This window comes from Sturnus vulgaris, unplaced genomic scaffold (genome assembly GCF_052056855.1).
Source record: "Sturnus vulgaris isolate bStuVul1 unplaced genomic scaffold, bStuVul1.hap1 Scaffold_141, whole genome shotgun sequence".
Classification (NCBI taxonomy): domain Eukaryota; kingdom Metazoa; phylum Chordata; class Aves; order Passeriformes; family Sturnidae; genus Sturnus; species Sturnus vulgaris.
Window position 1 is genome coordinate 420,013 of NW_028276063.1, and position 26,269 is coordinate 446,281.

The window sequence follows — 26,269 nt, forward strand, 5'->3', positions numbered from 1 at the left end:
TGGCAAGCACAGTGCAGCAGCAAACAGTCCCTGGGCCAGCATCCACCTCGGCCAGGCCAGAACTCCTGTCCAGAAGCGGGTGGGGGTCCTTGGGACAGCCTCTATCCTCGCGACGGTCGTGAGGCAAATGAGGGAACTCCGGACTGACTCTTACACCACCCCGTGACTCACGATCATGGTCAGGACCGCTCCTTTGTGGTGTTGTTGTGAAGCCTTCAGTTGCGAGGTCTTCAGGACCCATCCAAGTTGTCAGCATATCCTGGAAAACAGAGACAGACTCAGACAGAATAGAAAAGTAGGAAAAAGATAAGGGAAAGGAAAAGGAGAAAAAGGAGAACAAAACAAATCAATTAACATATACATAGATGTTCAATTTTTGATTGCTAAGGAATAACAATTTTAAACATTTTTTTCAATTCTTTGATTTTTCAATTTTTGATTGCTAAGGAATAACAATTTTAAACATTTTTTTCAATTCTTTGATTTTTCAATTTTTGATTACAAATAAATATTTTTGATTACAAAGAAAATAAATTTTTGATTAAACATTAATTCAAAATACCATACAATTGAAAAAAAAAAGGCAATTTTAATCAAAGATCATGGTTTATCCTATTTAGATTACTCATGTAGATCGTCTTGTGTTAATAACCTCAGGAATGTCAACAGCGACGGATTTGGGTACATCCATTACAGATGCCAATCTTGTTAACCATTTCATCATTTTCCAATTCATAATGTATAGGATTGCTGATAAAACAAAACCAATCAAAACTAAAATCAAGAGAACAATGATGAGATGATACAATTTGTTCAGGACACCTGTAGCAGTAGGTGACCACCCAAATAGAGCATCCCACCACCTGTGTTTGGCATCTTTCTTTACTCTTTTCAAAACACGATGTATCTCTTTCACATCGTGATGAACGCTTATTAAGGTTTTTTGCCCGTTTTTCTTGATCCTTTCCAAAATTCCAATTAAATCCTGGTGAAGTAACAATTGCTTTACCAGAGTGAGGTTCATCCCAATGGGAGCAGGCATCAGACGGTGAATCAGTGTGTAATTGGATTGTAAAAGTTGATAAGAAGTAACTGGGGCTATATAAGAAAAATCACATCCTGCAATCCTAGTGAAGTTACAGACACAAAAGTTTGAATGATTTTTAGTATTCACTACTAGATTTTCTATAAAAACACTATCACAAGCAGTTCTAAAGCATGCACATCCATTGACCAGATACACCAGTACAATTTCAGGAATCTCGTTTGGATGAATTTCAAAGTTACAAACATTCTGTTCTGTGTCCAAGCAGATATCTTGAGCTCTGATTGCATCACTTTCGCAGATAAACCCTTGTTGTTCGCGGACAATGCAAGTTAGAGAACAGCTCCGTCACGATTCAATCCTAATGCAATGATGGGGAATATTGAATGCACTGAAGCATTACGAATTGTCAGTACAAAGGCTGTGCCTGTGTTTGTGCTGGGGTCATAGGTAAAATTGACCAAGTTCCACCAGGATTGGAATTCTCTTTCAAAATCCATGAAGCTATCAAAAATTATTTTCCAGATTTCAGTAGGAAAAGTGCCTTCCTCGCCTTCTCTTGTAATTGAAGCAGCAACTGATTGCATCCACAACTGAGCCTGGATATAGCTGAGAGCCAGAGAAATGTTATTTTGCATAGCACCAAGTGCATCAATTATTAATTTGTGATCATTTACATTCACCTCTTCCCAATTTGGTAATGCGTTTGATAACAACCACTGTTGGGTTCCCAAAGCTGTCAAGGTTGATTGCAGGGGCTGCTGTAATTTGGTTACATCTCCAGCTGTGGTAGCCAATTTATACATTAATACTTCTGAATCGATGCTGTTCAAAATTCCCAATCCTGTTCCCACAATACCAGTTGTGTCTCTTGTCATTCGTTTTTAAGAAGAATTACGCTTTCACAACCAGCTTGTCCACCCCTCAAAAGAAGTCTGCAGGAAAGGGAAACAAGCTGGCTGAATTTCTGGGACATTGCATTGCATTAACAATTTAACTTGTTTAAGACACCATGACGGATTAAACAACATTAGTTGTTGGCCAGTTTTCCTAATTCCAAATGGTCCAATTTCAAAGATTCTCGGGCTCAGCATAACCGGTGTGGGAAGAGCTTCAGCTGGAGATGCACCCTGATCTGCCTCCAGAGAACCCACACTGGGCAAAGGCCCTACAAGTGTGGGGAGTGTGGGAAGGGCTTCAGGCAGTGTTCCAGCCTGATCTGCCACCAAAGTGTCCACACTGGGGAGAGGCCCTATGAGTGTTCCAAGTGTGGGAAGAGGTTTACCACCAGCTCCACTCTCCACCAGCACTACCAGACACACAGGGAGGAGAGGCCTTTCCAGTGCTCCGACTGTGGGAAGGGCTTCAGGCAAAACGGCACCCTCATCAACCACCGGTGCATCCACACTGGGGAGAGGCCCCACGAGTGTGAGGAGTGTGGGAAGAGCTTCATTGTGTGCTCAGTTGATCCACCACCAGAAAATCCATACTGGGAAAGGGCCATGAAAGTGTGGACATTGTGGGAAGGGCTTCAGGCAGCGATACGACCAAGTCCACCACCAAAGTATCCACACTGGGGAAAGGCCCTACGACTGTTCTGTGTGTGAGAAGAGGTTTCACTCCAGTTCTGATCTCCTCCAGGAGTACCAGACACACATGGAGGAGAGGCCTTTCCAGTGCTTTGACTATGGGAAGGGCTTCACAAAAAACTCCAACCTTGTCACCCACTGGCGCATCCAAACTGGGGAGAGGCCCTACAAGTGTGGGGAGTGTGGGAAGAGTTTCATCTTGAGCTCAGCCTTGACCAAACACCAACAGAGGCACCGGTATGGGAAGCCCTGTGAGTATCCCGAGTGCAGGAAGAGCTTCGTGTGCTGCTCCAACTCCTTCCCTCACTGGAGGAGCCATGTTGGGCAGAGCCCTGGTGACCCACAGGGGTTCCATGTTGGGAAGACACCTGGCTGGTTATCCTTTTGTTTTGGCCTTCATTTTTTTCTCTTCTCCATCGCTTTGTCCTCCAAAAGTCAAGAGGGATCGATCTGTGAGCTCTAAATAACTCAAATCCCACTGAAAACACCCCCATTTTAACACAAAAGTGCACAATCTCACCTGCAAGTACCTTATTACCTTTTCAGAACAACTCAATCCCACACGAACCTTACTGAATTCCACAGCTGCCAGGGTGAGAAGGGGTTGGAAGGAGATTGTGAGAAGTGGGATCCAATTTTGAAGCGGCGGGATTGGGATTGTGTGGGGCTGGCTGTCAAGGGATGTACTTCATAGAAAACAGGTTTTAGAATTCCTGATTTCTGCCCCATTCACTTTCAGTCAGTTCCTGTTCTGTTTTCAGTGACACCTTCTCACCTGATTGTGTTTGTGTCCTCCTTTCTCTCCTGCCTCTCTCTGCCTGCTCGGTTTCTGTCTCAGGGTCTCCCTTGATCCAGGGCAGCTCCCACCAAAGACCCCTCCCTGATTTAATTCCCAGTGCAGGAGCTCCAACAGCCATGGGTGAAGTTAGGAAGGCTGGCAGTGAAATGTCCCTGTAAGGTCTTGCTGCACTTGGCTTTTGGCCCCTTCTGAAGAGCTTTGCCTTCAAGGGCAGGAACATCTTTTCCTGGCTGGGAACTGGAATTCCAGACCCTGGCAGTGTGAGCCGTGCAGGAGCATCCAGACTGGGATCATGGGGGCTGGGATGACATGGACTGGGATCCTCCAGACTGGGACTGCACAGACTGGGACCAGATGGATCAGGGCCATGCAGCCTGGGATTGTACAAACTGGGATCACATGGACTGGGATTGTACAGACTGGGATCACATGGACTGGGATTGTACAAACTGGGATCACATGGACTGGCATTGTACAGACTGGGATCACATGGACTGGCATTGTACAGACTGGGATCACATGCACTGGGACCATATGGACCGGGATGGCTGCACCAGAACGATGGGAACCGAGGCTGTCCTGCCCCACCCAGGGGTCCCTCCCAGTCCTGCCCAGTCCCGTGCGGGGGCGCAGCCAAAACTCCCCGGAGTGAACGCGGAGATCCCGGAGCGCTGCCGGTGTCGGTCTCTGTCCTGGTGCTGGTCTGGGTCTCAGTCTTGGAGCAGTCCTGGAGCACTCCTGGTGCTGATTCTGGTCCCAGTCTGAATCTCAATCTCAGAGCGGTGCTGGTCTCGGTCTCATTCTCAGTCCGACAGGAGGGCCAGCCCTGGTGCCAGTGCCGGTTCTGGTTTCTGTCTTGGTCATGGTCTCAGTTTTGGTCTTGGTCTTGGCCTAATTCTCGGAGTGGTCTTGGTCCCAGTGTTGGTACTGGTGCCGGTGTTGGCCCTAGAGTGATCCCAGTGCCAATCTCAGCCTCAGGCCCAGTCCCGAAGCAGTTCCAGTCTCGGTGTTGGTGCCGATGCCGCTCTGATTCTCAGTCCCAGAGTTCTCACAGTGCCAGTGCCAGTCCCAGAGCAGTCCTGGAGCCCTCCTGGTGCTGGTTCCTGTGTCAGTGTGGGCCTCAGTTTTGGTCCCAGTGCCAGTTCTGGTGCTGGTCACACTCAGTCTCAGTCTTGGTCCTAGTCCTAGTTCCAGTTCTGGAGTGCTTCTACTCTTGATCTCAGTGTCCTTTTGAAATGGATAAACCTAAGAAAGCCTTGGGCTGCGGCACTTGCCTGGTTGAGTATGGTTTGTTGTGTTGTTGGAGGGTTGTATTGTTACTTACCAGTTGTTTTAAACTGTTCTCGTTAAATCTGTGTTCCCCAGTTTCAGTCTTTTGTGTTCCAAGTTGTACCCCCACCCTCAGAAATTCTTGTATCCCCAGTTTCCCCCTTACCTTCTGTCGAGCAAGGCCTCTGCTGCTCCCCACCTGCCCATCAAACCACTGACACCGCCTAATAAACCAACTGAGGGACTCCCATGACGCTCAGTGCTAATGCAGAAGTTTGATTAACACCCAAAATTCCTAAAAGCAACGATCAGGCACGAGAACTAGATCTAAAAGGGGCATTAATATGCGGGCAGAACATCAAGCTACTCATGGAGAGTTTCCATCTTCCTTCCTTCACCTAGAGAGCACCACGAAAGTATGATACCCCTAGACTGCATGAGCCAAAGCGAGCTCCTGGGAACCCCGATGAGGACTGAACCCCGACTCTGCAGTGCGAGCAGCACATTCGACTTGCACCTCCTCCTCAGTGGTGTCCAGTGGGAGCAGTGGCAGCGTGTGCAACCCCTCGAGCCCCCCACCCACAGCTGATCCTCAATAAAAGAGCTGATATTCAATAAAGGCCTTTCAAAAGGAGCAGGTCTCCTGGTCCCTTATTTACTTCACTTTCTGATTTTAGTCTCATTCATTTTGCTGATGCTATTTTTTGTGACAGTCTTGGTCCCAATGATTTCAGGCATGTTTGGGTGATTTTATACCAAACTGGGCAGTTTTAGGCTGGATTTTAGTTGTATTTTGAACTCTGTTAGGCCCATGTGTATGATTTTAGACTCCCTTTGTGTGGAGTTGAAGCCTCTTTGGGTGATTTTAGGCTAGATCTGATGAATTTAAGCTGGATTTGAGGCCCTTTTCTGGGTGATTTTAGGTCAAACCAGGCCTTTTCGGACCATGTGTGGCTTTGGCCCCGCCCCTTTCCCCCCACAGTTCCCGCCCTTTTCTTGGCCCCGCCCCTTTCTAGTCACAGCCCCGTCTATATTTAGCCCCGCCCCTTTCTTTCCGACCAAACCCCTGTGTTCACCACGCCCCTTTCCCCTCCAAGCCCCGCCCATCTCAGGGCGCGTTCCTCTCGCGCATGCTCAGAACACTCGGAGGTGCCTTCCGGGCGCCGCCATCTTTGCTCCCTGTCTGCCTGCCCGGCTTCAGCATGTCCGAGAGCTACGGTGGGGCTCGTGGGACCTATAGGGGATCTATAGGGGACTGGGGGGAGGTCTGAGGATTTCTATAGAGGATTTGGGCTTGCTAATAGAGGATTTGGGGTCTCTGGGGGTCCATTATGGGTGGTTGATAGGTCTGTACGGCATCTATAGACCACTGGTGGAGGTTTTACGGCCGTGGGGGGGTCTGGGGGACTTTATAGGGGATTTGGGCTTGTCTATAGGGGATTTGGGATGCTCTGGGGCTCCCTAAAGGGGGTCTGGGAGGTCTATAGGGGATCTGTAGGGGACTGGGGGATCTGAGGTTCTCTATAGCTGATTTGTGTTTGTCTATAGGGGATTTGTGGGGTCCCTAACGGGGGACTGGGAGGTCTATAGGGGATCTATACGGAACCAGGGTGGCTTTACAGCGCTGGGGGGGTTCTGGGGGTCTGTATAAGGGATTTGGGCTTGTCTGTAGGGGATTTGAGGAGCTCTGGGGCATCCCTAAATGGGGTCTGGGAGGTTTATAGGGAATCTGTAGGGAACTGGGGATCTGTATATGGGATTTGTGTTTGTCTATAGGCGATTTGGGGAGCTCTGGCGTGTCCCTAAAAGGGGTCTGGGAGGTCTATAGGGGATCTATAGGGTCCAGGGGGGTTTCAGGGTCTCTATAGGGGAATTTTGTGCTTCTTAAAGGGAATTCTTGGGAATTTTGTGCTCTGTCCAAAGAATTCTTGGGGTTCCTGTAGGGAATTCTGTGGCTCCTATTGAGAATTTTTGGGAATTTTGCAGTCCTTAAAGGAAACGTGGAGGTCTCTTGGGAAGTTTGGACTCCTCATAAGGAACCGTTGGGGTAATTAAAGGGAATTTTGGAGTGTCTGTTGGGATTTTTTGGGCTTGTTTTGAGAATTGTGGGGTCTCCATCGGGATTTTTTTTGAGTTTTGGGTCCAAACATGGGACTTCTTATGTCCCTATTGAGAAGTTTTGAAATTTTGGGGTCCTCAAATGGAATTTTGGAGGTTCCCCTAAGGAATTTTTGGGCTCCCTATAAAGAAATTTGGATCCAAACATGAAAAGTTTGGGATCTCTGTAGGGAATATTTGGGAATTTTGGGTCCAAATGTGGGAATTTGGGGGGAGAATTTTGGGTGACAGTGAACAGCTGGCATGAAGCCTATGGGACCCGGGGGTCTAATTTTAGGGTGATTTTGTGTCCCTCTGGGGGTCTTTCAGGCCAGTTTGGGTGTGTTTAGGCCCATTTTGGTGATTTTAGGGAAAACCAGGCAATTCAAGGTACATTTTACACACATCTGTGAAGTTGAAGAGTGATTTGGGGCAATGTTGTGTGGGTTTTAATCCAGTTTGGGTAACTTTAAACTGCTTGGGTTAGAGTTTAACCCCATTTGGCTGATTTTTGGCCAAACTCTGAGGATAGAGAGCGGATTTTAAGGCCTTTGGCTGATTTCAGGCCAAACCTGATCAGTTTTAGGGTGGATTTTAGGCCCCTTTTGGACAATGTCAGGCCCATTTGGATTATTTTAACCCCCTTTGTGTGGATTTGAGGCCCCTTTGGCTGATTTTAAGCCAAAGCTGGTGGATCTAGGCTGCATCTGAGGCGATATTGGATGATTTTAGGCTGACCCAGATAGAAATAAACACCCTTGGGAGAGAGGGCAGGGAGAGGAGGAGGGACATGGCTGCAGAGATGGAGGCAATACTGAAGCCACAGGGGATCAAGAATATAAAAGAACTGAGAATTAGTAATTGCCACAGGAACCTCAGTGTGTCGTGGGTCCATCTCAACTGCGACAGTGGCACTCTGAAAACAGAACTGGAACACAAATCAGGAATTGTGAAACGTTTATTTACTTTCAAATCCATCCCAGCCAGCCAGCCCCACACAATCCCGATCCCAGTGCTCCCAATTTGGATCCCACTTCTCCCAGTCTCCTTCCAACCCCTTCTCACCCTGGTGGGTGTGGAAACCAGTAAGGTTCACATGGGATTGAGTTGTTTTGAGGATCCACTTTGCAGTTGGATTGAGCTCTTTTGGATTAAAATTGAGGTGCTTTCAGCGGGATTTGAGAAGTTTTGAGGTGACAGATTGATCCTTTTTGGCTTTTGGTGTGAAAAGAGATGGAGAAGAGAGAAAAACTAAAGCCAAAACAAAAGGATAACCAGCCAGGTGTCTTCCCAAGATGGATCCTAGGGAATGTGGGTCACCAGGGCTCTGCAGTGGGGGATGGAGCTGGAGCAGGGCACGAAGCTCTTCCTGCACTGGGGGCACTCAGGGTTTCCTTTACTGGTGCTTCTGTTGGTGTTTGAACAAGCCTAATCTCTGGGTGAAGCTCTTCCCACACTCCTCACACTGGTAGGGCCCTATTCTGGTTTAGAGCAAATTTGGGAGAAAGCCTCTAAATGGGTTTCCTCTAGGAAACAGATTCAAGCAGTCCCTCCTCCAGCTGGTTCCGGGAAATATTTCCTCAGAGAGAAGTGGAAAAAAACCTGTTTATTTAACAGGCAAAGCACTTCCCAGCATGAAATGACTAATACTAAACTGCAAAACCTCTCGCTGCTCCGAAGAGATGACAAATACAGAAGAGTCTCTTTGGTGGATTGCAGCCTGGCTCACTCAGTCTGTTCTCAGTCCCTCTGGCGCTGGGAAATGCCACGGCCCAGGCCAGGCCTGGTGTGCCACAGATGTGAGCTCCCAGTGCTCCTCTGGGTTTTCAGTCCAGAGAAGAACAGTTTAGAGCAATAGAAAGGAAAAAACCACAGTCCAGAGAGCTTCTCTGCCTCAGCTAGGCAGAAAAACTAACCAAGAGCAAAGGAGAGCTCTGTGCTGCTGCCCACTGCAGACAACACAGTCATTGCGAAGAATGTGAGGGAGCAACTGCAGTCTGATAACAAACTCTGCACCTCCCTCTTCACTCCTAGAACCAGTCTTAAAGCTGCAGAACTCAATATTCAACACCAACAGAATACATGATTGGGGATACAAGCATCCAAAATTTACCCCAAGACAGGCCTTTACCTCGACTGGATTATGAGGTTGGAGTTTTGCCTGAAGCCCTTCCTGCAGTCAAGGCAGCGGAAGGGCCTCTGCTCTGTGTGTGTGCTGGGGCAGGAGGAGATTGGAGCTGGAGTGAAACCTCTTCCCACACTCAGGACACTCATAGGGCCTCTCCCCAGTGTGGAAACTTTTGTGGCAAATCAGGTTGGAATGCTTCCTGGAGCACTTTCCACATTCCTCCCACTCATAGGGCCGTTTTCAGTGTGAATCTCCTCCACATTTCCAGTGTGGCTCTCCTGGTGGCGGATCAGTTGAGAGCTCCGGCTGAAGCTCTTCCCACACTCCCCACACTTGTTGGGCTGTTCCACGGAGTGGGTCCTCTGGTGGCGGATCAGGTGGGAACCACGGCTAAAACTCATCCCACACTCCTCACACTCGTGGGGTCTTTCCCCAGTGTGAGTTCTCTGGTGTCGATTCAGGCAGGAGCTCCGACTGAAGCTCATCCCACACTCCTCACATTCGTGGGGCCTCTCCCCGGTGTGGATGCGCTGGTGCCTGACAAGATGGGCGTTTCTCCTGAACGCCTTCCCGCAGTCAGGGCAGCGGAAGGGCCTCTCCTCTGTGTGGGTCCTCTGGTGCTGAAGGAGAGTAGAGATGAGATTAAAGTTCTTCCCGCATTTATCACACTCGTATGGCCGCTCCCCAGTATGAGTCCTCTGGTGGCAGATCAGGTGGCATTTCTGGCTGAAGCTCCTCCCACACTCCCCACATTTGTAGGGTCCTTCCTGCGTGTGGGTCATCTGGTGCCGGATCAGTTGTGAGCTGACTCTGAATCCCTTCCCACACTCCCCACACTCGTAGGGTCGTTCCCCAGTGTGGATCCTTTGGTGGTAGATCAGCTTAGACATATATCTGAAGCTCATCCCACACTCTGAGCACTTGTGGGGCTTCTCCCCATCACCAATCTGCTCATGGACCACCAGCTCCGAGCTCTGGCTCCATCTCTGGCCGTTCCCCCGGCCCAGGCTGGGGCTTTCCTCCTCAGATCCCCGCCATCTGCGTTTGCAGCCCCTCCTCGTGCGGGATCTCCACGGCTTTTCCTCCCCGTTGCATTCCTGTGCCGTGGAACCGCTCCAAACGGCCTCTTCCACGAGGTTCTGCCGCGGGGATTTGTCCTCCCTGCTCTCCGTGCTCAGCTCCTTGTCTGGGGCAGGAAGGACAAGCAGAGGATGGGATTTGCCTCCGTGCCAGAGGGAAGGGGAAGGAGATGCCCCCAGCGCGTCCCCGGCAGGACGGCGTCAGCAGCGGGGTTGTCCTGGAGCCGGGGGCCGTGCTGGGCTGGGAGATGGAGCAGGACAGAGGGGGAAAGGGGCACTGACTTCCTCCTCACCTGCCTGGGGCTCCTGGGGCATCTTCCTTTTCCTCGCAGCCTCCTCTTCCTCCATCGGGCCAAGGGTTGGGAATGGAAATCCTGGTTTGGGGAAAAACAAGGGATGAGCGCGTTGTGTTGCAGGTTTCTACTGTCCAAGTCCATCTCTAGAAGTCCCCGGGCATCTGGGGTCCATAAAAACCTCCCAAACACCAACATTCAGCCCTGAAAATGCCTCCCAGGAGTTCCTGGGAATGGTCCCTCCCCTTTGGTGTTTGGGGGTTCCCCCCTGTCCCAGCTGCTGGGGGTCACGCTTGTATTGGGGGTCCCCCATCTACTCGGTTCCCGCCCTCCCCGGGCTGCTGGGAGTCCCAGGAATCCAAAAAGCTCCCCCCTCTTCCCTCTCCCCATTTAGGGATGCTGGGGGTTTTTGTGGTCCCTTCTCCCCTTATTCTCTGCTTTGGGGTGCAGGGGTTCCAAGGAGTCCCCCCGCCCCTCTCCAGGCTGTTGAGGGTCCCAAAATAGCAGCACTCCCCCCTCTCTGGGCTCCCCACTTTGGGGTCCTGGGGGACACAGGGCTCTGCTCCTCCAGGGTGCCTCTTCCGGCAGACACCACCAGGACCCCCCAATGTCCCAACAAGGGGCATTTTCTGGTCAGATTTAAAGCTCTGCATTCTCCAAACATCCCCCCCGGCCGCAAAAAAATACACAAAGCACGCTGAGAGGAACTGGGACCATTCTAGGAGCAACTGGGCTCAAACTTGGGGCAAGTGAAGCACACTGAGGTAACTAGGAGTGTCTGGGAAGGACTACAAGATAGCTCAGGGCAAGTGGGATATACTGGGAATGTCTGAAACCATAGGGCTGGTGAATGGGACCTAACTGGGAGCGACTGAGAATGTGCTGGGGAAAAAACTCGCATCATGCTGGGGCAACTGGGGGAAGTGTGAGTGACTGGGGCCCTACTGGCAGAGACTGGCATCATAATGGACTCATACTGGGATAAAAATGGGAGTGGCAGGGACTGTGCTAGGGGCAACTGGGAGAACTGGGAACACACTGGTGGAAATTAGGAGGGACTGGGAGCAACTGGGGCCGTGCTGGGGGCAAATTCTATCATAATCAGGAATGCCTGGGAGTGACTGAGCCAATCCTGGGAGTGCCGAGGAAACTGGAACCACACGGGGGGAGCAACTGGGCTCATACTGGGAGCAGCCACTCCCGGCTCCCGCACCCCCGAACCCCTTTCCCGGCCATGCCGCCCCTCCAGCCCCAGCACCCCCCGCCGGGGTCCCGGCAATCCCAGGCGTCCCCCCCTCTCGGGCTCCCCGCTTTGCCCTTCTGGGGCTCTCCTGTTTCTGGGCTCCCGCTTAGGGAAGCCGCGGCTCTCCCGGGGCTCCCCCAAACCGGTGTCCCCCCGCCGATCCCGCCGCTCCCCACCTGGCCCCGGCACAGCTCGCAGGGCCCGGCCCGGGAAGCCCAACCCCCACCGCGGGGGGACCCGCATCCCCCCGGGCCCCGCCGGGGCTCTGCCGGCACCCACCGGGACCCCCAAAAACACCTCCCGGGGACCCCCCGATGTCCACCCGAGGGCCATCTGCGCCTCTGCAGCCCTGCAACATCCAAACATCCCCCCCCAAAAAACCCCAAGCCCAGGGACATCCCCCGGGATATTTGGGGCGAGCTCCTCCTCCCCGGGCACCTGCGGGATGGGGGGCGATGGTCCCGGGGGGGCTGCGAGTTCAGGGAGCTCCGGGGTCGCGCGCTTGATTTGCTCCTTCTCTGCTCCTGCTTCCTGCTGCCGCTCCGCCTCTTCCTCCCTCCCTCCTCCTCCTCTCCCGTTCCAAGCCCCGAACTGGGAGGGGATGGGGCAAGGAAAGGGCGGGAACTGTGAGGGGAAAGGGGCGGGGTCAAGGAAAGGGCGGGAACTGTGAGGGGAAAGGGGCGGGGTTAAGGAAAGGGCGGGAACTGTGAGGGGAAAGGGGCGGGGCCAAAGAAAGGGCGGGAACTGTGAGGGGGAGGGGCGGGGCCAAAGGGCCACGCTGTCCTAAAAGTCTCTGGTTTGGTCTCAAATCGCCAAAAGGTGCCTCAAATGCAGCCTAAACCCACCAGGTATGGCCTAAAATCAGCCAGGAGAGTCTGAAATACACACAAAATGGTCTAAAATCATCCAAGTGAGACTAACATTGTCTAAAAAGGGACTAAAATCCAGCCTAAAACTCATTTTGGTGTAGAATCACACAAACGGGCCTAAAATCTTTGGGACCGAGACCCACAGCGATATCGGATCAAGCACCAGAACCAAGAATGAGACTGAAATGAGAATGCAGACTGAAACCAAGACAGGGAAGTGAACCAACACCAGAAGTGAGAACAAAACTGGCCCCACAACTGGCACTGGGACCAAGACTGAGACCAACACCAACACTGGGACCAGCACCGGGAGTGGTCCAGGGGCCTCAAAGGCAGCCAAACTCTACCAGGATTGGCCTAAAATCAGCCAAAGGGGCTGCAAATCTGCACAAAGGCGTTTAAAAACCTCCAAATAGGCCCAGCATTGTTCAACAGGGGGGTAAAATCAAGCCTAAACCTGCCCAATTTGGTACAAACCCACCAAAATGGGCCTAAAATCTTTGAGACTGAGTCTGAGGCCGGAACCACAACTGGCACCAACACCAAAAATGAGACCAAAATCAGCATGAAGGCTGAGACCAAGATTGGGAATAGAACCGACACCAGAACTGAGACCAGCAGTGCTCCAGAACTGGAACCAGGACTGGCACCGAGACTGAAACCGGTCCTGGAACTGGCACTGGGACCAAGACTGAGACCACCACCAACACTGGGACTGACACCAGGAGAGCTCCAGGACTGCTCTGGGACTGGGACCAGCACCGAGACTGGCACTGGCAACAGAACCGAGACTGAGATTTGCACCGAGAGAATTCTGGGACTGAGACTGAGATTGGCACTCAGAGAATTCCAGGACCAACACTGGCAGAAAGACCAACACTGGGACCGGAACCGCTCCAAGACTGAGACCAAGACCGACATTGAGAGTGAGACTGAAAACGGAACCGGCACCAACACCGAGACTGGCACCGCTATAGGACCCAGCCTGAGAGCAGCACTGTGGAAGCTGAGACAGAGAGCACTGTGGATTTAATTGGCATTTGCAGGTTGATAACCGAGATGTCTTGGTAAGAGCAAACAGAGCTTTGAAGAGTCCAAGAATATTGGATCAAGAGTGGCGACAGGAAAGAAGACTGGACTAAATAAGTAGAAATGTAAAGTCAGTCTGGGTGTTGTTTAACCCAATGAATGTTGTAAAAAATTAGTGCCTTGCTAAAAATGGTGTATAAGCAAATGCAGCTCACAATAAATTTGGATTCTGCTCACGAGTCAGCAGTCCCTGTCTCTCTCTCGATCATCAATAAACACCGAAACTGGGACCGGCATAGGGAGAGCTCCAGGACTGCTCTGGGACTGGAACCAGCACCGGCACCGGGAGAACTCCAGGACTGAGACTGAGAGTGGCGCATTAACCCACACTGAGACTGGCACCGACATCAGAACCGAGACTCGCACCACTGTGGGATATGATCTGAGATTGAGATTGGCACTGGGAGCACTCTGGGACCAACAACAGCACCAGTACCAGGACTGGGACTGGAACCACTCCAAGGCTGAAACTGAGAATTAGACAAAGACCAAAATTTAGACCGAGACTGAGACTGAAACCAGAAACAGCACTGGCACCGAGACTGGGACCGCTGTAGGACTGAGAATGACACAAAGACCAGCACCGCTCTGAGATTGAGATTCAGACTGGGACCAGAATCAGCACCAGGAGTGCTCCAGGACTGCTCCAAGACTGAGACCTAGACCAGCACCGGGACAGAGACCGACACCGGCAGCGCTCCGGGATCTCCGTGTTCACTCCGGGGAGTTTTGGCTGCGCCCCCGCACGGGACTGGGCAGGACTGGGAGGGACCCCTGGGTGGGGCAGGACAGCCTCGGTTCCCATCGTTCTGGTGCAGCCATCCCGGTCCATATGGTCCCGGTCCATGTGATCCCAGTCTGTACAATGCCAGTCCATGTGATCCCAGTCTGTACAATCCCAGTCCATGTGATCCCAGTCTGTACAATCCCAGTCCATGTGATCCCAGTCTGTACAATCCCAGGCTGGATGGCCCTGATCCATCTGGTCCCAGTCTGTGCAGTCCCAGTCTGGCGGATCCCAGTCCATGTCATCCCACCCCCATGATCCCAGTCTGGATGATCCTGCATGGCTCACACTGCCAGGGTCTGGAATTCCAGTTCCCAGCCAGGAAAAGATGTTCCTGCCCTTGAAGGCAAAGCTCTTCAGAAGGGCCAAAAGCCAAGTGCAGCAAGATCTTACAGGGACATTTCACTGCCAGCCTTCCTAACTTCACCCATGGCTGTTGGAGCTCCTGCACGGGGAATTAAATCAGGGGAGGGTCTTTGGTGGGAGCTGCCCTGGGTCAAGGGAGACCCTGAGACAGAAACAGAGCAGGCAGAGAGAGACAGGAGAGAAAGGAGGACACAAACACAATCAGGTGAGAAGGTGCCACTGAAAACAGAACAGGAAAGTGAATGGGACAGAAATCAGGAATTCTAAAACCTGTTTTCTATCAAATACATTGCTTGGCAACCAGACCAACACAATCCCAATCCCAGTGCTCCCAATTTGGATCCCACTTCTCCCAGTCTCCTTCCAACCCCTTCTCACCCTGGTGGCTGTGGAATCCAGTAAGGTTCCCGTGGGATTGAGTTGTTTTGAGGAGGGAACAAGGCACTTGGAGGTGGGATTGAGCCCTTTTGGTTTAAAACTGAGGTGTTTTCGGTGGGATTTGAGAAGTTTAGAGGTGACAGATTGATCCCTCTTGGCTTTTAGAGTGGAAACAGATGGAGAAGAGACAAAAATGAAGGGCAAAACAAAAGGATAACCAGCCAGGTGTCTTCTCAACGTGGATCCCAGGGAATGTGGGTCACCAGGGCTCTGCCCAACGTGAGTTCTGCAGTGGGGGATGGAGTTGGAGCAGCACACAAAGTTTTTCTTGCACTAGGGGGATTTACAGGGATTGCATTAATGCTGCCTCTGTTGGTGTCTGTTCAAAGCTGAGCTCTGGGAGAAGTTCTTCCCACACTGAGGACACTCGTAGGGCCTCCCCCCAGTGTGGATCTTTTGGTGTCTGATCAGGCTGGAACGCTGCCTGAAGCCCTTCCCACAATCCCCACACTTGTATTGCCTTTTTCCAGTGTGGATGTTCTGGTGGCGGATCAGGTTGGAGCTGCGACTGAAGCTCTTCCCACATTCCTCACACTTGTGAGGCTTTTCCCCAGTGTGGATGAGCTGGTGCCTGACAAGATGGGCGTTTTGCCTGAAGCCCTTCCCACAGTCGGGGCAGCGGAAGGGCCTCTCATCCATGTGAATCCGCTGGTGCAGGACGTGTTTGGAGCTGCTGGGAAACCTCTTCCCACACTCAGAACACTCATAGGGCCTCTCCCCAGTGTGGACCCTCTGGTGCCGGAGCAGGTCTGAGCTGGGTGTGAATCCCTTCCCACACTCTCCACACTTGTAGGGTCATTCCCCAGTGTGGATCCTCTGGTGGGAGATCAGTTTGTTCCTCCACCTGAAGCTCATCCCACACTCTGAGCACTTGTGGGACTTCTCCCCATCACGAAGCTGCTCATGGACCACCAGCTCCGAGCTCTGGCTCCATCTCTGGCCGTTCCCCCGGCCCAGGCTGGGGCTTTCCTCCTCAGATCCCCGCCATCTGCGTTTGCAGCCCCTCCTCGTGCGGGATCTCCGCGGCTTTTCCTCCCCGTTGCATTCCTGTGCCGTGGAACCGCTCCAAACGGCCTCTTCCACGAGGTTCTGCCGCGGGGATTTGTCCTCCCTGCTCTCCGTGCTCAGCTCCTTGTCTGGGGCAGGAAGGACAAGCAGAGGATGGGATTTGCCTCCGTGCCAGAGGGAAGGGGAAGGAGATGCCCCCAGCGCGTCCCCGGCAGGACGGCGTCAGCAGCGGGGTTGTCCTGGAGCCGGGGGCCGTGCTGGGCTGGGAGATGGAGCAGGACAGAGGGGGAAAGGGGCACTGACTTCCTCCTCACCTGCCTGGGGCTCCTGGGGCATCTTCCTTTTCCTCACAGCCTCCCTCCATCGGGCCAAGGGTTGGGAATGGAAATCCTGGTTTGGGGAAAAACAAGGGATGAGCGCGTTGTGTTGCGGGTTCCTCCTGCCCAACTCCATCTCTACAAGTCCCCGAGCATCTCGGGTCCATAAAACCTCCCAAACACCAATATTCAGCCCTGAAAATGCCTCCCAGGAGTTCCTGGGAATGGTCCCTCCCCTTTGGTGTTTGGGGTTCCCCCCAGTCCCAGCTGCTGGGGGTCACGCTTGTATTGGGGGTCCCCCATCTACTCGGTCCCCGCCCTCCCCAGGCTGCTGGGAGTCCCAGGAATCCAAAAAGCTCCCCCCTCTTCCCTCTCCCCATTTAGGGATGCTGGGTGTTTTTGGGGTCCCTTCTCCCCTTATTCTCTGCTTTGGGGTGCAGGGGGTCCAGGGACTCCCCCCTGCCCCTCTCCAGGCTGTTGAGGGTTCCAAAATCCCGGCGCTCCCCCCTCTCTGGGCTCCCCACTTTGGGGTCCTGGGGGACACAGGGCTCTGCTCCTTCATGCTGCCTCTGTCGGCAGCTGCCACCGTGAATCATGGTTTCAAAAAGTTAAGGTTTTTGCTGAGGGTAGAAGTAGTTTTCATGACCAAGATCTGAGTTAGGTAGGTAAATGATAGGTTTATAATTACTAGATGCTTAGGTAAGAGTGAATTGGTAGAATTATCTGCTATCATAAATTTACATAGAGAAGAATGTAAAATAAGTAAATTGTTAATCATGAAGCACGGGGCCTTGGTTCATGCCAGAGGGTCACCAAGACCTGATGAAGACTCTCCTGACTTCGTCCTTCGAGACCACTGACCCATTTCGAGACCACCGACCCAATTCAAGAGAAGGACTGCGCACACGTGAAGGACTAATGGGCTCATTTTAATATGGGGTGGGGATGGGAGGTGCTGGGGTTATGCAGAGGTATTGTATGTAAGATCTTGGGGAAGAAATAGATGGCAAAGAACCTTGTTCGGTGCGGTCACGCCTTTTGGAGGTGACTCCCGTGCCACCCACCTGTGAATAAACACACCACTTTCTAACTTTAATTAGTTAGAAGGTCTTTGTCTGTGATTATACCGTTTTTTTAACGATTCTGCTCCAATCTTCTCCTGCAGCAGCGGATTCACACGGAGGAGAGGCCCTTCCGCTGCCCCGACTGCAGGAAGGGCTTCAAGCACAACTCCCATCTTGTCACCCACTGGCACATCCGTGTCGTGGCAGAGCGCTGGTGGGAGTTCCACGACCTTCCAGAGAAGCGTCCTGAAAAGGACGTCCTGGCAGGGGCACGTCCGCGCTTCCAGGCGAGGTGATTTCAGCTCTCCTGTCAATCTGCTTTGAGCGACGCTGGAGAGGACAGGAGCCTCGTGCGCTGTTCCACAGAGAAGTATCTTGAGCTTCTGCCACAAAGGGTACCCGGGACGAAAACAGCTCAGGAAGGTCTGAGGGAGCAGGGTTTATATAGGGAAAGTAGGGGCTGGATAGAGCCAACTAAGAAACAGCAAGGCACCCTTCCCTGGAGGGAATGCCCTCAGGCACTAAGCACCCTTATCATGGGCAGAAAAATCCCTCCTGACCTGCCTCCCTGCCCCAGGCAAATTGCTTGTACCCCACTGGTCCTTCCCTCTTTGCTCCACCCCTGAGCCTTCATCGGATTTGTTTGTTGCTCTATCCAGCCCCTACTAACTAACGGGATCCCCCAAACACCGGGAGCCCCCCAAATCTGGGGCCCCAAAATAGAGCTGGAACCCCGAAAAGAATACCGGGACCCCCCCAAAAATACCGGGACCCCTAAAAAATAACGGGACACCCCCCAAAAATACTGGGCCCCCAAAATACTAACGGGATCCCCCAAACACCGGGAGCCTCCCCAAATCCAGGGTCCCCCAAATAGAGCCGGGACCCCCCCAAAAAATACCGGCACCCTCCCAAACACCAGGACCCCCAAAAAAGAACCGGGACCCCTCACCAAATCACTGATCTGGTCCCGGGGGGGGGTCCCAGTCCGTTTTTGGGGGGTGGTCCCGACTCTGGGGGTGGTCCTGGCCTGTTTTTGGGGGGGTTCAGGGCCGAGCCCCCCCCCAGGGCCCCTCCCGAGCAGTGAAAGCCCCAGAGAGACCCCCGGGAGAGAGCCTGGAACAGCATCGGGAGTGGGGGAGGGGAAATTTGGGATTGGGGGGGCCGAAATTGGGGGGGTGAGACTGGGGGATCGGGAATTGGGGGGTCAGGAATTTCGGGCGTCAGGAATTTCAGGGGTCAGGATTTGGGGGGTCAGGAATTGGCGGGGGCTGGAATTGGGGGTCAGGAATTGAGGGGTGTCAGGAATTGGGGGGGAATTGGGAGGTCAGGAATTTGGGGGGTCGAGAATTGTGGGGTCAGGAATTGCGGGATCAGGAATTGGGGGGATTGGGAATTGGGTGGGTCAGGAATTGGGGGGTCGGGAATTGGGGGGGTGAAATTGGGGAGGTCAGGAATTTGGGGGAATTGGGGGGATCGGGAATGGGGGGGGTCAGGATTTGGGGGGATAGGGAATTGGGGATGGTCAAGATTTAGGGGGGCCTGGAATTGGGGAGAAATTGGAGGGAATGGGAATTGGGGGGGGGGCTCGAGAAAGGTCAGGAGGCTTTTTGGGGGGATTTTAGGGGGTCACGGGGGGGATTTTGGAGGGGTTCTCGGGAGGGGTTTTTGGGGATATTTTGGGCTGGTCTCGGGGAGGGCTCGGGGGGGGGTCTCGGGGTGGTTTAGGGGGTTCCAGGGGGATTTTGGGGGGTTTTTTGGGGTCACGGGGGGTCCCGCCCCGCTCCGCTCCCGCGCTCCCCGCGTGCCCTTGCGCCGCTTCCGGGTTTGAAGGCCCCGCCCCCTCCAGTCGGGAGCCAATCAGAAACGAGCACCCAGCACAGGCCACGCCCACGCGGGAGCCGGACAGCGCCCCCTGGCGGATCCGGAGGAAACCGCCGGGACCCCTCCCCAAAATGGGGGAGCCTGGATCCCCCCAAATCATCCAAAACTCCCCCAGAACCCCCATAAAACCCCCCCGGGACCGCTCCAACCCCCCCCCCCAAATCCCTCCCAGCTCCCCCAAACCCTACTGAAACCCCCAAAACCCTCCCAGCCCCCCCAAAATCTCCCCAATTTTCCCCCCAAAACCAGCCCACATACCCCCAAAATTCACCAAAAAACCACAAAAAAACACCCAAAACCACAAAAAAACCCTCAAAACAACAAAATCCCCCCAAAATCCAGCGGGGTTTTATTGGGGAGGGATCTCCGGGGGGGGGGGGTTTATTGGGGAGGGGTCTGCAGGGGGTTCAGCAGCACGGCCATCGCAAAGACACACGCCCAAATCCCCCCAAAAATCCCCAAAAAAGCCCCCAAAAACCGCAAAATGCCCCCAAACCCATGGGGTTTTTATTGGGGAGGGGTCTGCGGGGAGGTTTATTGAGGAGGGGTCCGCAGGGGGTGCAGCAGCACGGCCCGGCCCAGCAGCCCCTCCCCCAGGCCGCCGGGGGGCAGCACGAAGCCCCCTCCCCAGCGGCGCGGGCTCAGCTCGCCCAGTTGGCCATTGCTGGCCCCGAGCTCGCCCAGAGCCCAGAGCTGCGGCCGGGGGCTCTTCCCCTGCAGGGCCAGCACCAGGACCCCCGACCCAAATCGGGATCCCCGACCCAAATCCGGGAGAGAATCGGGCTGGGAGCACTCCTCAGAGAGAGACCCCTCCCCAAAATGGGCCCCATCCTCGGGCTGGGGCCCCCGCCCCAAATCCGGGACTGAATCGGGCTGAGACCCCTCCCCAAATCGGGACCCCCGCCCCAAATCCGGGACTGAATCGGGCTGGGACCCCTCCTGAGATCGGGACCCCGACTCGAAATGGGAGGAGCCCTCCTGGGTCTGGGACCCCTTCTCGGTCAGAGACACCTCCCCAAAATGGGACCCCTCCTCAAATGGGGGCCCCTCCCCAATCCGGTACCCCTCCCCAGCTCCATGAGTGCCCCCAGACCCTTCCTGCACCCCCTCGGGACTCCCAAACCGAGACCCCTCCCCAAAATGGGATCCTTCCCCAAACAGGGACCCCTCCCCAAATAGAGACCCCTCCGCAAACTGGGACCCCTCCCCAAAATGGGCGTGGAAGACGTTGGGGATCTCGGGGTCCTGCCGGAATTGGGGTCCCAGCGGCTCCTGGGGGGGCACGGCCACGATCACCCCTGGAGGGGAAATTTGGGGTTCACGGGGGCTCAGGGACCCCCCCCCCCCCCCGGGTCACTGGGTACCTAAACCCCCAATTTGGGGGGGCTGGAGATGTTTTGGGGGGATTTAGGGAGGATTTGGGGTTTGGGGGGCTGGAGATGTTTCGGGGGGGATTTAGGGGGGGATTTGGGATTTTGGGGGGCTGGAGAAGTTTCGGGTGGATTTGGGGGGGTCGGGGGGGGGGGTTGGGGGGTTCAGGAAGTTTTGGGAGGATTTTGGGGGTGTCTGGAGGATTTTGGGGACCCCCTCACCGTTGAGCAGGGTCCAGTGAGCCTTGGGACTCCGAGGTGTTTTGGGGGGATTTTGGGAGGTTTTGGGGGGGTCAGGGGTATTTAGGGGGGGTCTGGGTGGTTTTGGGGGTTTTTTGGGGTAATTTTGGGTATTTTGGGGGATATTTTTGGGGTATTTTTGGAGTATTTTGGGGTATTTTTGGCCTATTTTTGGACCCCCTCACCGCTGAGCAGGGCCCAGTGAGCTTTGTGCCCCTGAGGTGTTTTTGGGATGTTTTTGGGGTGTTTTGGGGGATATTTTTGGGGGATATTTTTTGGGTATTTTTGGGGTGTTTTGGGGACCCCCTCACCGTTGAGCAGGGCCCAGTGAGCTCTGTGCCCCTGAGGTGTTTTTGGGGTATTTTTGGGGTGTTTTTGGGATGTTTTTGGGGTGTTTTGGGGTATTTTTGGGGTGTTTTGGGGACCCCCTCACCGTTGAGCAGGGCCCAGTGAGCTCTGTGCCCCTGAGGTGTTTTTGGGGTATTTTTGGGGTGTTTTTGGGATGTTTTTGGGATGTTTGGGGGGATATTTCTGGGGTGTTTTGGGGACCCCCTCACCGTTGAGCAGGGCCCAGTGAGCTTTGTGCCCCCGGCGGCAGCACGGGGCGTGGTTGCTGTCCTCGTCATAGCTGGGGGGTCAAGGGCAAGAACCCCAGACCCAAAACCACAAATCCCGACCCCAAAACCCCAAATGGAGCCTCCAGACCCCAAATGGAGACCCCAGATCCCAAATGGAGCCCCCAGACCCCAAATGGAGACCCCAGATCCCAAATGGAGACCCCAGATCCCAAATGGAGACCCCAGACCCCAAATGCAGACCTCAAAGCCCAAAGTGAGACCCAAACCCCAAATGGAGCCCCCAGACCCCAAATCCTGACCCCAAACCCTGACCCCAAATAAACCCAAAGGATACGGGATCAAAAGGGGTCTTCCCAAATCCCTAATAACCCCAAATAACCCCAAATCCTGACCCCAAATAACCCCAAATCCTGACCCCAAACTCCAAATGACCCCAAATAACCCCAATAACCCCAAAGGATACGGGACCAGAAGGGCCTGCCCTAGACCCCAAACCCTAATCCCAAATAACCCCAAATAATCCCAAGCCCCAAATCCTGACCCCAAACCCCAAACCCTGACCCCAAACCCCAAATAACCCAAAGGATATGGGACCAGCAGGGGTCTCCCCAAATCCCTAATAACCCCAAACCCTGACCCCAAATCCTGACCCCAAATAACCCAAATAACCCCAAATAAACCCGCAGGATACAGGACCAGCAGGGGTCTCCCCTGAACCCAAAACAACCCCAAATCCTGACCCCAAATAACCCCAAAGGATACGGGACCAGCAGGGGTCTCCCCCCCAGGAGGTGCCGCAGGACCCGGCCCCTGTTGGGCCCCCCCAGCCCCCCCTGGAGCAGCTCAGCCCGGCAGGGAAAGAGTTCCTGGGCCAGGGCGGCCATCTGGGCAGCTGGGGGGAAAAACCCCAAAAGTGACCCTAAAACAACCCCAAAACCCCCCAAAACCACCCCAAAGCCACCCCATAAACCCCTGAGACACAGTGACCCCATAACGACCCCACAGTGACCTCACAGTGACCCCAGTGACAGTTCATGGGCCAGGGCGGCCATCTGGGCAGCTGGGGGGGAAAAACCCCAAAAGTGACCCCAAAATAACCCTCAAAACCCCCAAAACCACCCCAAAACCATCCCATAAGCCCCTGAGACACAGTGACCCCACAGTGACCCCAGTGACAGTTCATGGGCCAGGGTGACCATCTGGGCAGCTGGGGGGGAAAAACCCCAAAAGTGACCCCAAAATAACCCCAAAAACCACCCTGAAAAACCCCCAAGAGACTGGGATCCCCACAGTGACCCCACAGTGACCCCAGTGACAGCTCCTGGGCCAGGGCGGCCATCTGGGGGGAAAAAATCCTAAATGTGACCCCAAAATAACCCCAAAAACCCCCAAAACCACCCCAAAACCATCCCATAAACTTCTGGGACACAGTGACCCCACAATGACCCCACAGTCACCCCAAAAGTGACCCCAAATCCCCCTGAACATCCCAAATGACCCCAGGACCCCCCAAATTCCCCAAATCCTCCCCAGACACCAAAAAATCCCCCCAAAACTCCCCCAAATTCTCCCAATGCCCCCCCCCCCCCAGGACCCCAAAATCCCCCCAAATCCCCAAAATCCCCCCAGTGACCCCCTCAGAATTTCTCAGTGATCCCCAAGACCCCCAGGACACCCTCAGACCCCCCCAGAGACCCCCAAATCCCTCCAGACAACCCCAAATCCCCCAGGACCCCCCCAAATCCCCCTCAAAGCTCCCCGAAATTCTCCCAACCCCCCCAAAACCCGCTCCCCAAACCCCTCTCTAAATGAGAACATCTCCCCTGCTCAGGGCTGGGTCCAGCAGAGACCCCAGACCCAAATCCCCCAAAATGCCCCCAGGACACCCCAGAAATCCCATAAAACCCCCCAAAATTCCCCCCAAATCTCCCCCTCATACCCCTCCCCACCTGAGTACATCTCCCCTGGTCCGTGCTGGGTCCAGCAGAGACCCCCAGACCCAAAACACCTCAAATCCCCCCCCAAAACCTCCCCTAAAACTCCCCAAATAACCCCTAGACACCCTACCCCCCGCCAAAATCCGCCAACCCCCCCCAAAACTCTCAAGACACACCCAACCCCCCCAAAATTCTCCCAAAACCCCTCCCAAATCCTCCTCCAAATCCCCCCAGGACCCCTCCCCACCTGAGAACATCTCCCCGTGCCGGGTGTAGCCCCTGGCCCGGGCCGTGTCCAGCAGAGCCCCCAGACCCAATTGGGGCCGGGGGGGTCCCAGCAGAGCCCCGGCCATGGACAGAGCCACCAGCCCGCACCTGGGGGGAGATTTGGGGGGATTTGGGGAATTCTGGGGGGATTTTGGGGGGATTTGGGGAATTCTGGGGGGATTTTGGGGTTTTGTGGGGATTCCTGGGGGTATTTGGGGGCATTTAGGGGGGAATTTCGGGGAGATTTTGGGTTTTTCAAGGAATTATGGGAGGATTTTGGGGGGATTCGGGGGGATCTGGGGGGATTTTGGGAATTTTGGGGGGATTTTTGAGGGATTTGGGGGAGATTTGGGGGATTTTGGGAATTTTGGGGGGATTTTGGGGGGGATTTCGGGGTTTTGAGAGAATTCCTGGGGGTATTTGGGGGATTTAGGGGGAAGATTTTGAGGAGATTTGGGGTTCTTCAAGGAAATATGGGAGGATTTGGGGGGGATTCGGGGGGATCTGGGGAATCTTGGGGGGATTTGGGGGGGATTTTGGGGTTTTGAGGGAATTCCTGGGGGTATTTGGGGGCATTTAGGGGGAGTATTTCGCTGAGGTTTTGAGGATTTCGGGGAATTTTTGGGGATTTCACGGGATTTGGGGGGATTTAGGGGGAAGATTTTGAGGAGATTTTTGGTTTTTCGGGGAATTATGGGGGGATTTTGGGGAGATTTGGGGTGATCTGGGGGGATTCGGGGAATTTTGAGGTTTTCACGGAATTCCTGGGGGGATTTGGGGGGAGATTTTTGGGTTTTGAGGGAATTCCTGGGATTTTTGGGATTTGGGCAATTTCGGGGAATTCTTGGGGGAATTTTGGGGAGATTTTGGTGTTTTCAGGGAATTTCTGGGGGACTTTATTGGGTTTGGAGGCATTTTGGAGGGATTTTGGGCAAGATTCCAGGGTTTTCAGGGAACTCTTGGGGAAATTTTTGGGAGGTTTTGGGGATTTCAGGGAATTTTTGAGGGACTTTTCTGGGTTTAGGGGGATTTTGGGGGGATTTTTGGATTTTGAGGGAATTTTTGGGGGACTTTATTGGGTTTGGGGGATTTTCAGGCATTTTTGGGAGGTTTAATTGGGATTTTGTACGATTTAGTTGGGATTTTGTGGGTTTTTATTGGAATTTTAGGGTGTTTTTAAACCAATTTTGGTGTCTCTGAGCCCTTTCCCATTCCCGAGGAACCCCCCCAAACCGCCCCCAGACTCACTGGGGCCCGTCCTGGATCAGGGGGGGCACCGGCCTGTGGAACAGGAGCCACTTCAGGGGACCCTGGAAGCTTTTGGGGAGGGGGCACCATGGGATACCCTCCCAAAAAATGAGGGGGGAACCCCCTGCTGTGCTCCCTCTCCCCGAAACCCCCCAGACCCCTTTCAGGGTGGGGCTGGGACCACCCCAGGAACCCCAAATCTCCCCTGCGACCCCCCCAGGACCCCCTGAGACCCCCAGACTCCAATCGGGCCCAGCCCAGAATGTCCCCAAAGACCCCCCAGACCCCTCCCCAAACCCAACCCGGGATCCCCCCAGAGTCTCCCAGACTCCCCAAGACCCCCCCAGACCCCTCCCCAAACCCTCTGGGAACTCACCCCAGACCCCCCCAAGACCCTCCCAGGACCCCTCCCACAATGCCCAAGAACTCCCCTAAGACCCCTCCCAAAACCTCCCCAGAACCCCCAAGCCCCCCAAAATCCCTCTTAGGACCCCCAGTCTCCCCAAGACCCCTTTTAGGACTCCCAGACCCCCAGGACCCCTCCCAAAACCCCCCCAGACCCCCTCGACCCCTCTCAAAACCTCCCCAGGACCCCATCCAGGACCCCCCAGATCCTTCCCAGACCCTCTCCAGACCCCACCCAGGACCCCCAAGACCCCCCCAAAACCCCCCAGAGCCCCTCCAGACCCCACCCAGGACCCCTTAGACCCCCCCCCAGAATCCCCCAGACCCCCTCCGTACCCCACCCAGGACCCCTTAGACCCCCTCAAAGCCCCCCAGACCCCCTCCAGGACTCCCCAGACCCCCCCCAAAACCCCCAGACCCCCTCCAGACCCCACCCAGGAGCCCCTAGACCCCCCAAAATCCCCCAGACCCCCTCCAGACCCCACCCAGGAGCCCCTAGACCCCCCCAAAACGCCTCTTAGGAGCCCCCCCACCCCCCCAACCCCGCCCCGCCCCGCCCCCATGACCCCGCCCCTCCCCCACCTGTCCCTGCGCCGCCTCAGCAGCTCGCGGATCCCTCCGTCTTCTCCCAGCGCCTCCCCCGCTCTCTGCAGCGCCTCCCGCAGGACCCGCCCGAGCCCGGGGGGGGTCCCGGGGGTCCCGGGGGCGGTCCCGGGGGTCCCGGGGGGCGGGGGGGGAGGGGGCGCGGGCGGGGGGGGAGGGGGCGCCCGCTCCATGCCCGGCCCCGGGGTCAGAGGGCGCCACTCCCGCCTGGGCTCTGATTGGCTGGAGCGGCGCGGGGGAGGCGGGCATTGCTGAGG

General features: G+C 54.6%; 2 protein-coding genes, 1 long non-coding RNA gene and 1 pseudogene across 4 annotated transcripts; 1 reads left to right on the top strand and 3 right to left on the bottom strand.

Annotated features, from left to right (window-relative positions):
* Nucleotides 1-249: 249 nt before the first annotated feature.
* On the bottom strand, nt 250-2,139 carry LOC148219384 (uncharacterized; annotated as a pseudogene).
* A 3,727-nt stretch (nt 2,140-5,866) lies between these two features.
* LOC148219385 (uncharacterized) lies at nt 5,867-17,512 on the top strand. The gene is made up of 2 exons (XR_015799802.1): nt 5,867-5,920; nt 17,199-17,512. It is a non-coding gene; the product is annotated as an uncharacterized LOC148219385 (long non-coding RNA).
* On the bottom strand, nt 7,740-16,463 carry LOC148219386 (uncharacterized). The gene is given in 7 exon segments (XM_088157656.1): nt 7,740-9,014; nt 9,016-9,164; nt 9,167-10,113; nt 10,300-10,426; nt 12,388-12,397; nt 15,399-16,263; nt 16,451-16,463. Coding segments are annotated over 7 exon segments (2,199 nt in total). The 3' UTR covers nt 7,740-8,926.
* On the bottom strand, nt 17,325-26,234 carry ACTMAP (actin maturation protease). 2 transcript variants are annotated; one of them, XM_088157628.1, is made up of 6 exons: nt 25,992-26,234; nt 25,005-25,073; nt 23,737-23,864; nt 22,315-22,444; nt 21,532-21,602; nt 17,325-17,905 (listed from the first exon to the last, which is right to left on the bottom strand). In XM_088157628.1, the coding sequence occupies exons 1-6, from the start codon at nt 26,183-26,185 to the stop codon at nt 17,658-17,660; spliced, it is 840 nt and encodes a 279-aa protein (XP_088013754.1). In that variant the 5' UTR covers nt 26,186-26,234; the 3' UTR covers nt 17,325-17,657. The 2 variants fall into 2 exon arrangements, with proteins under 2 accessions (XP_088013754.1, XP_088013753.1); XM_088157627.1 differs by lacking the exon at nt 17,325-17,905 and adding an exon at nt 19,706-20,662 and having other exon boundaries at nt 25,992-26,200.
* Between the last annotated feature and the right edge of the window lie 35 nt (nt 26,235-26,269).

Excerpts from the sequence above, each read along its gene's own strand:
- ACTMAP (XM_088157627.1), bottom strand. The coding sequence starts at position 26,185 with ATGGAGCGGGCGCCCCCTCCCCCCCCGCCCGCGCCCCCTCCCCCCCCG. Across the intron at positions 25,074-25,991 it reads CTGAGGCGGCGCAGGGACAG|CTTCCAGGGTCCCCTGAAGT; the intron begins GTGGGGGAGGGG and ends CCTCCCCAAAAG. Across the intron at positions 23,865-25,004 it reads CTGATCCAGGACGGGCCCCA|GTGCGGGCTGGTGGCTCTGT; the intron begins GTGAGTCTGGGG and ends ATCTCCCCCCAG.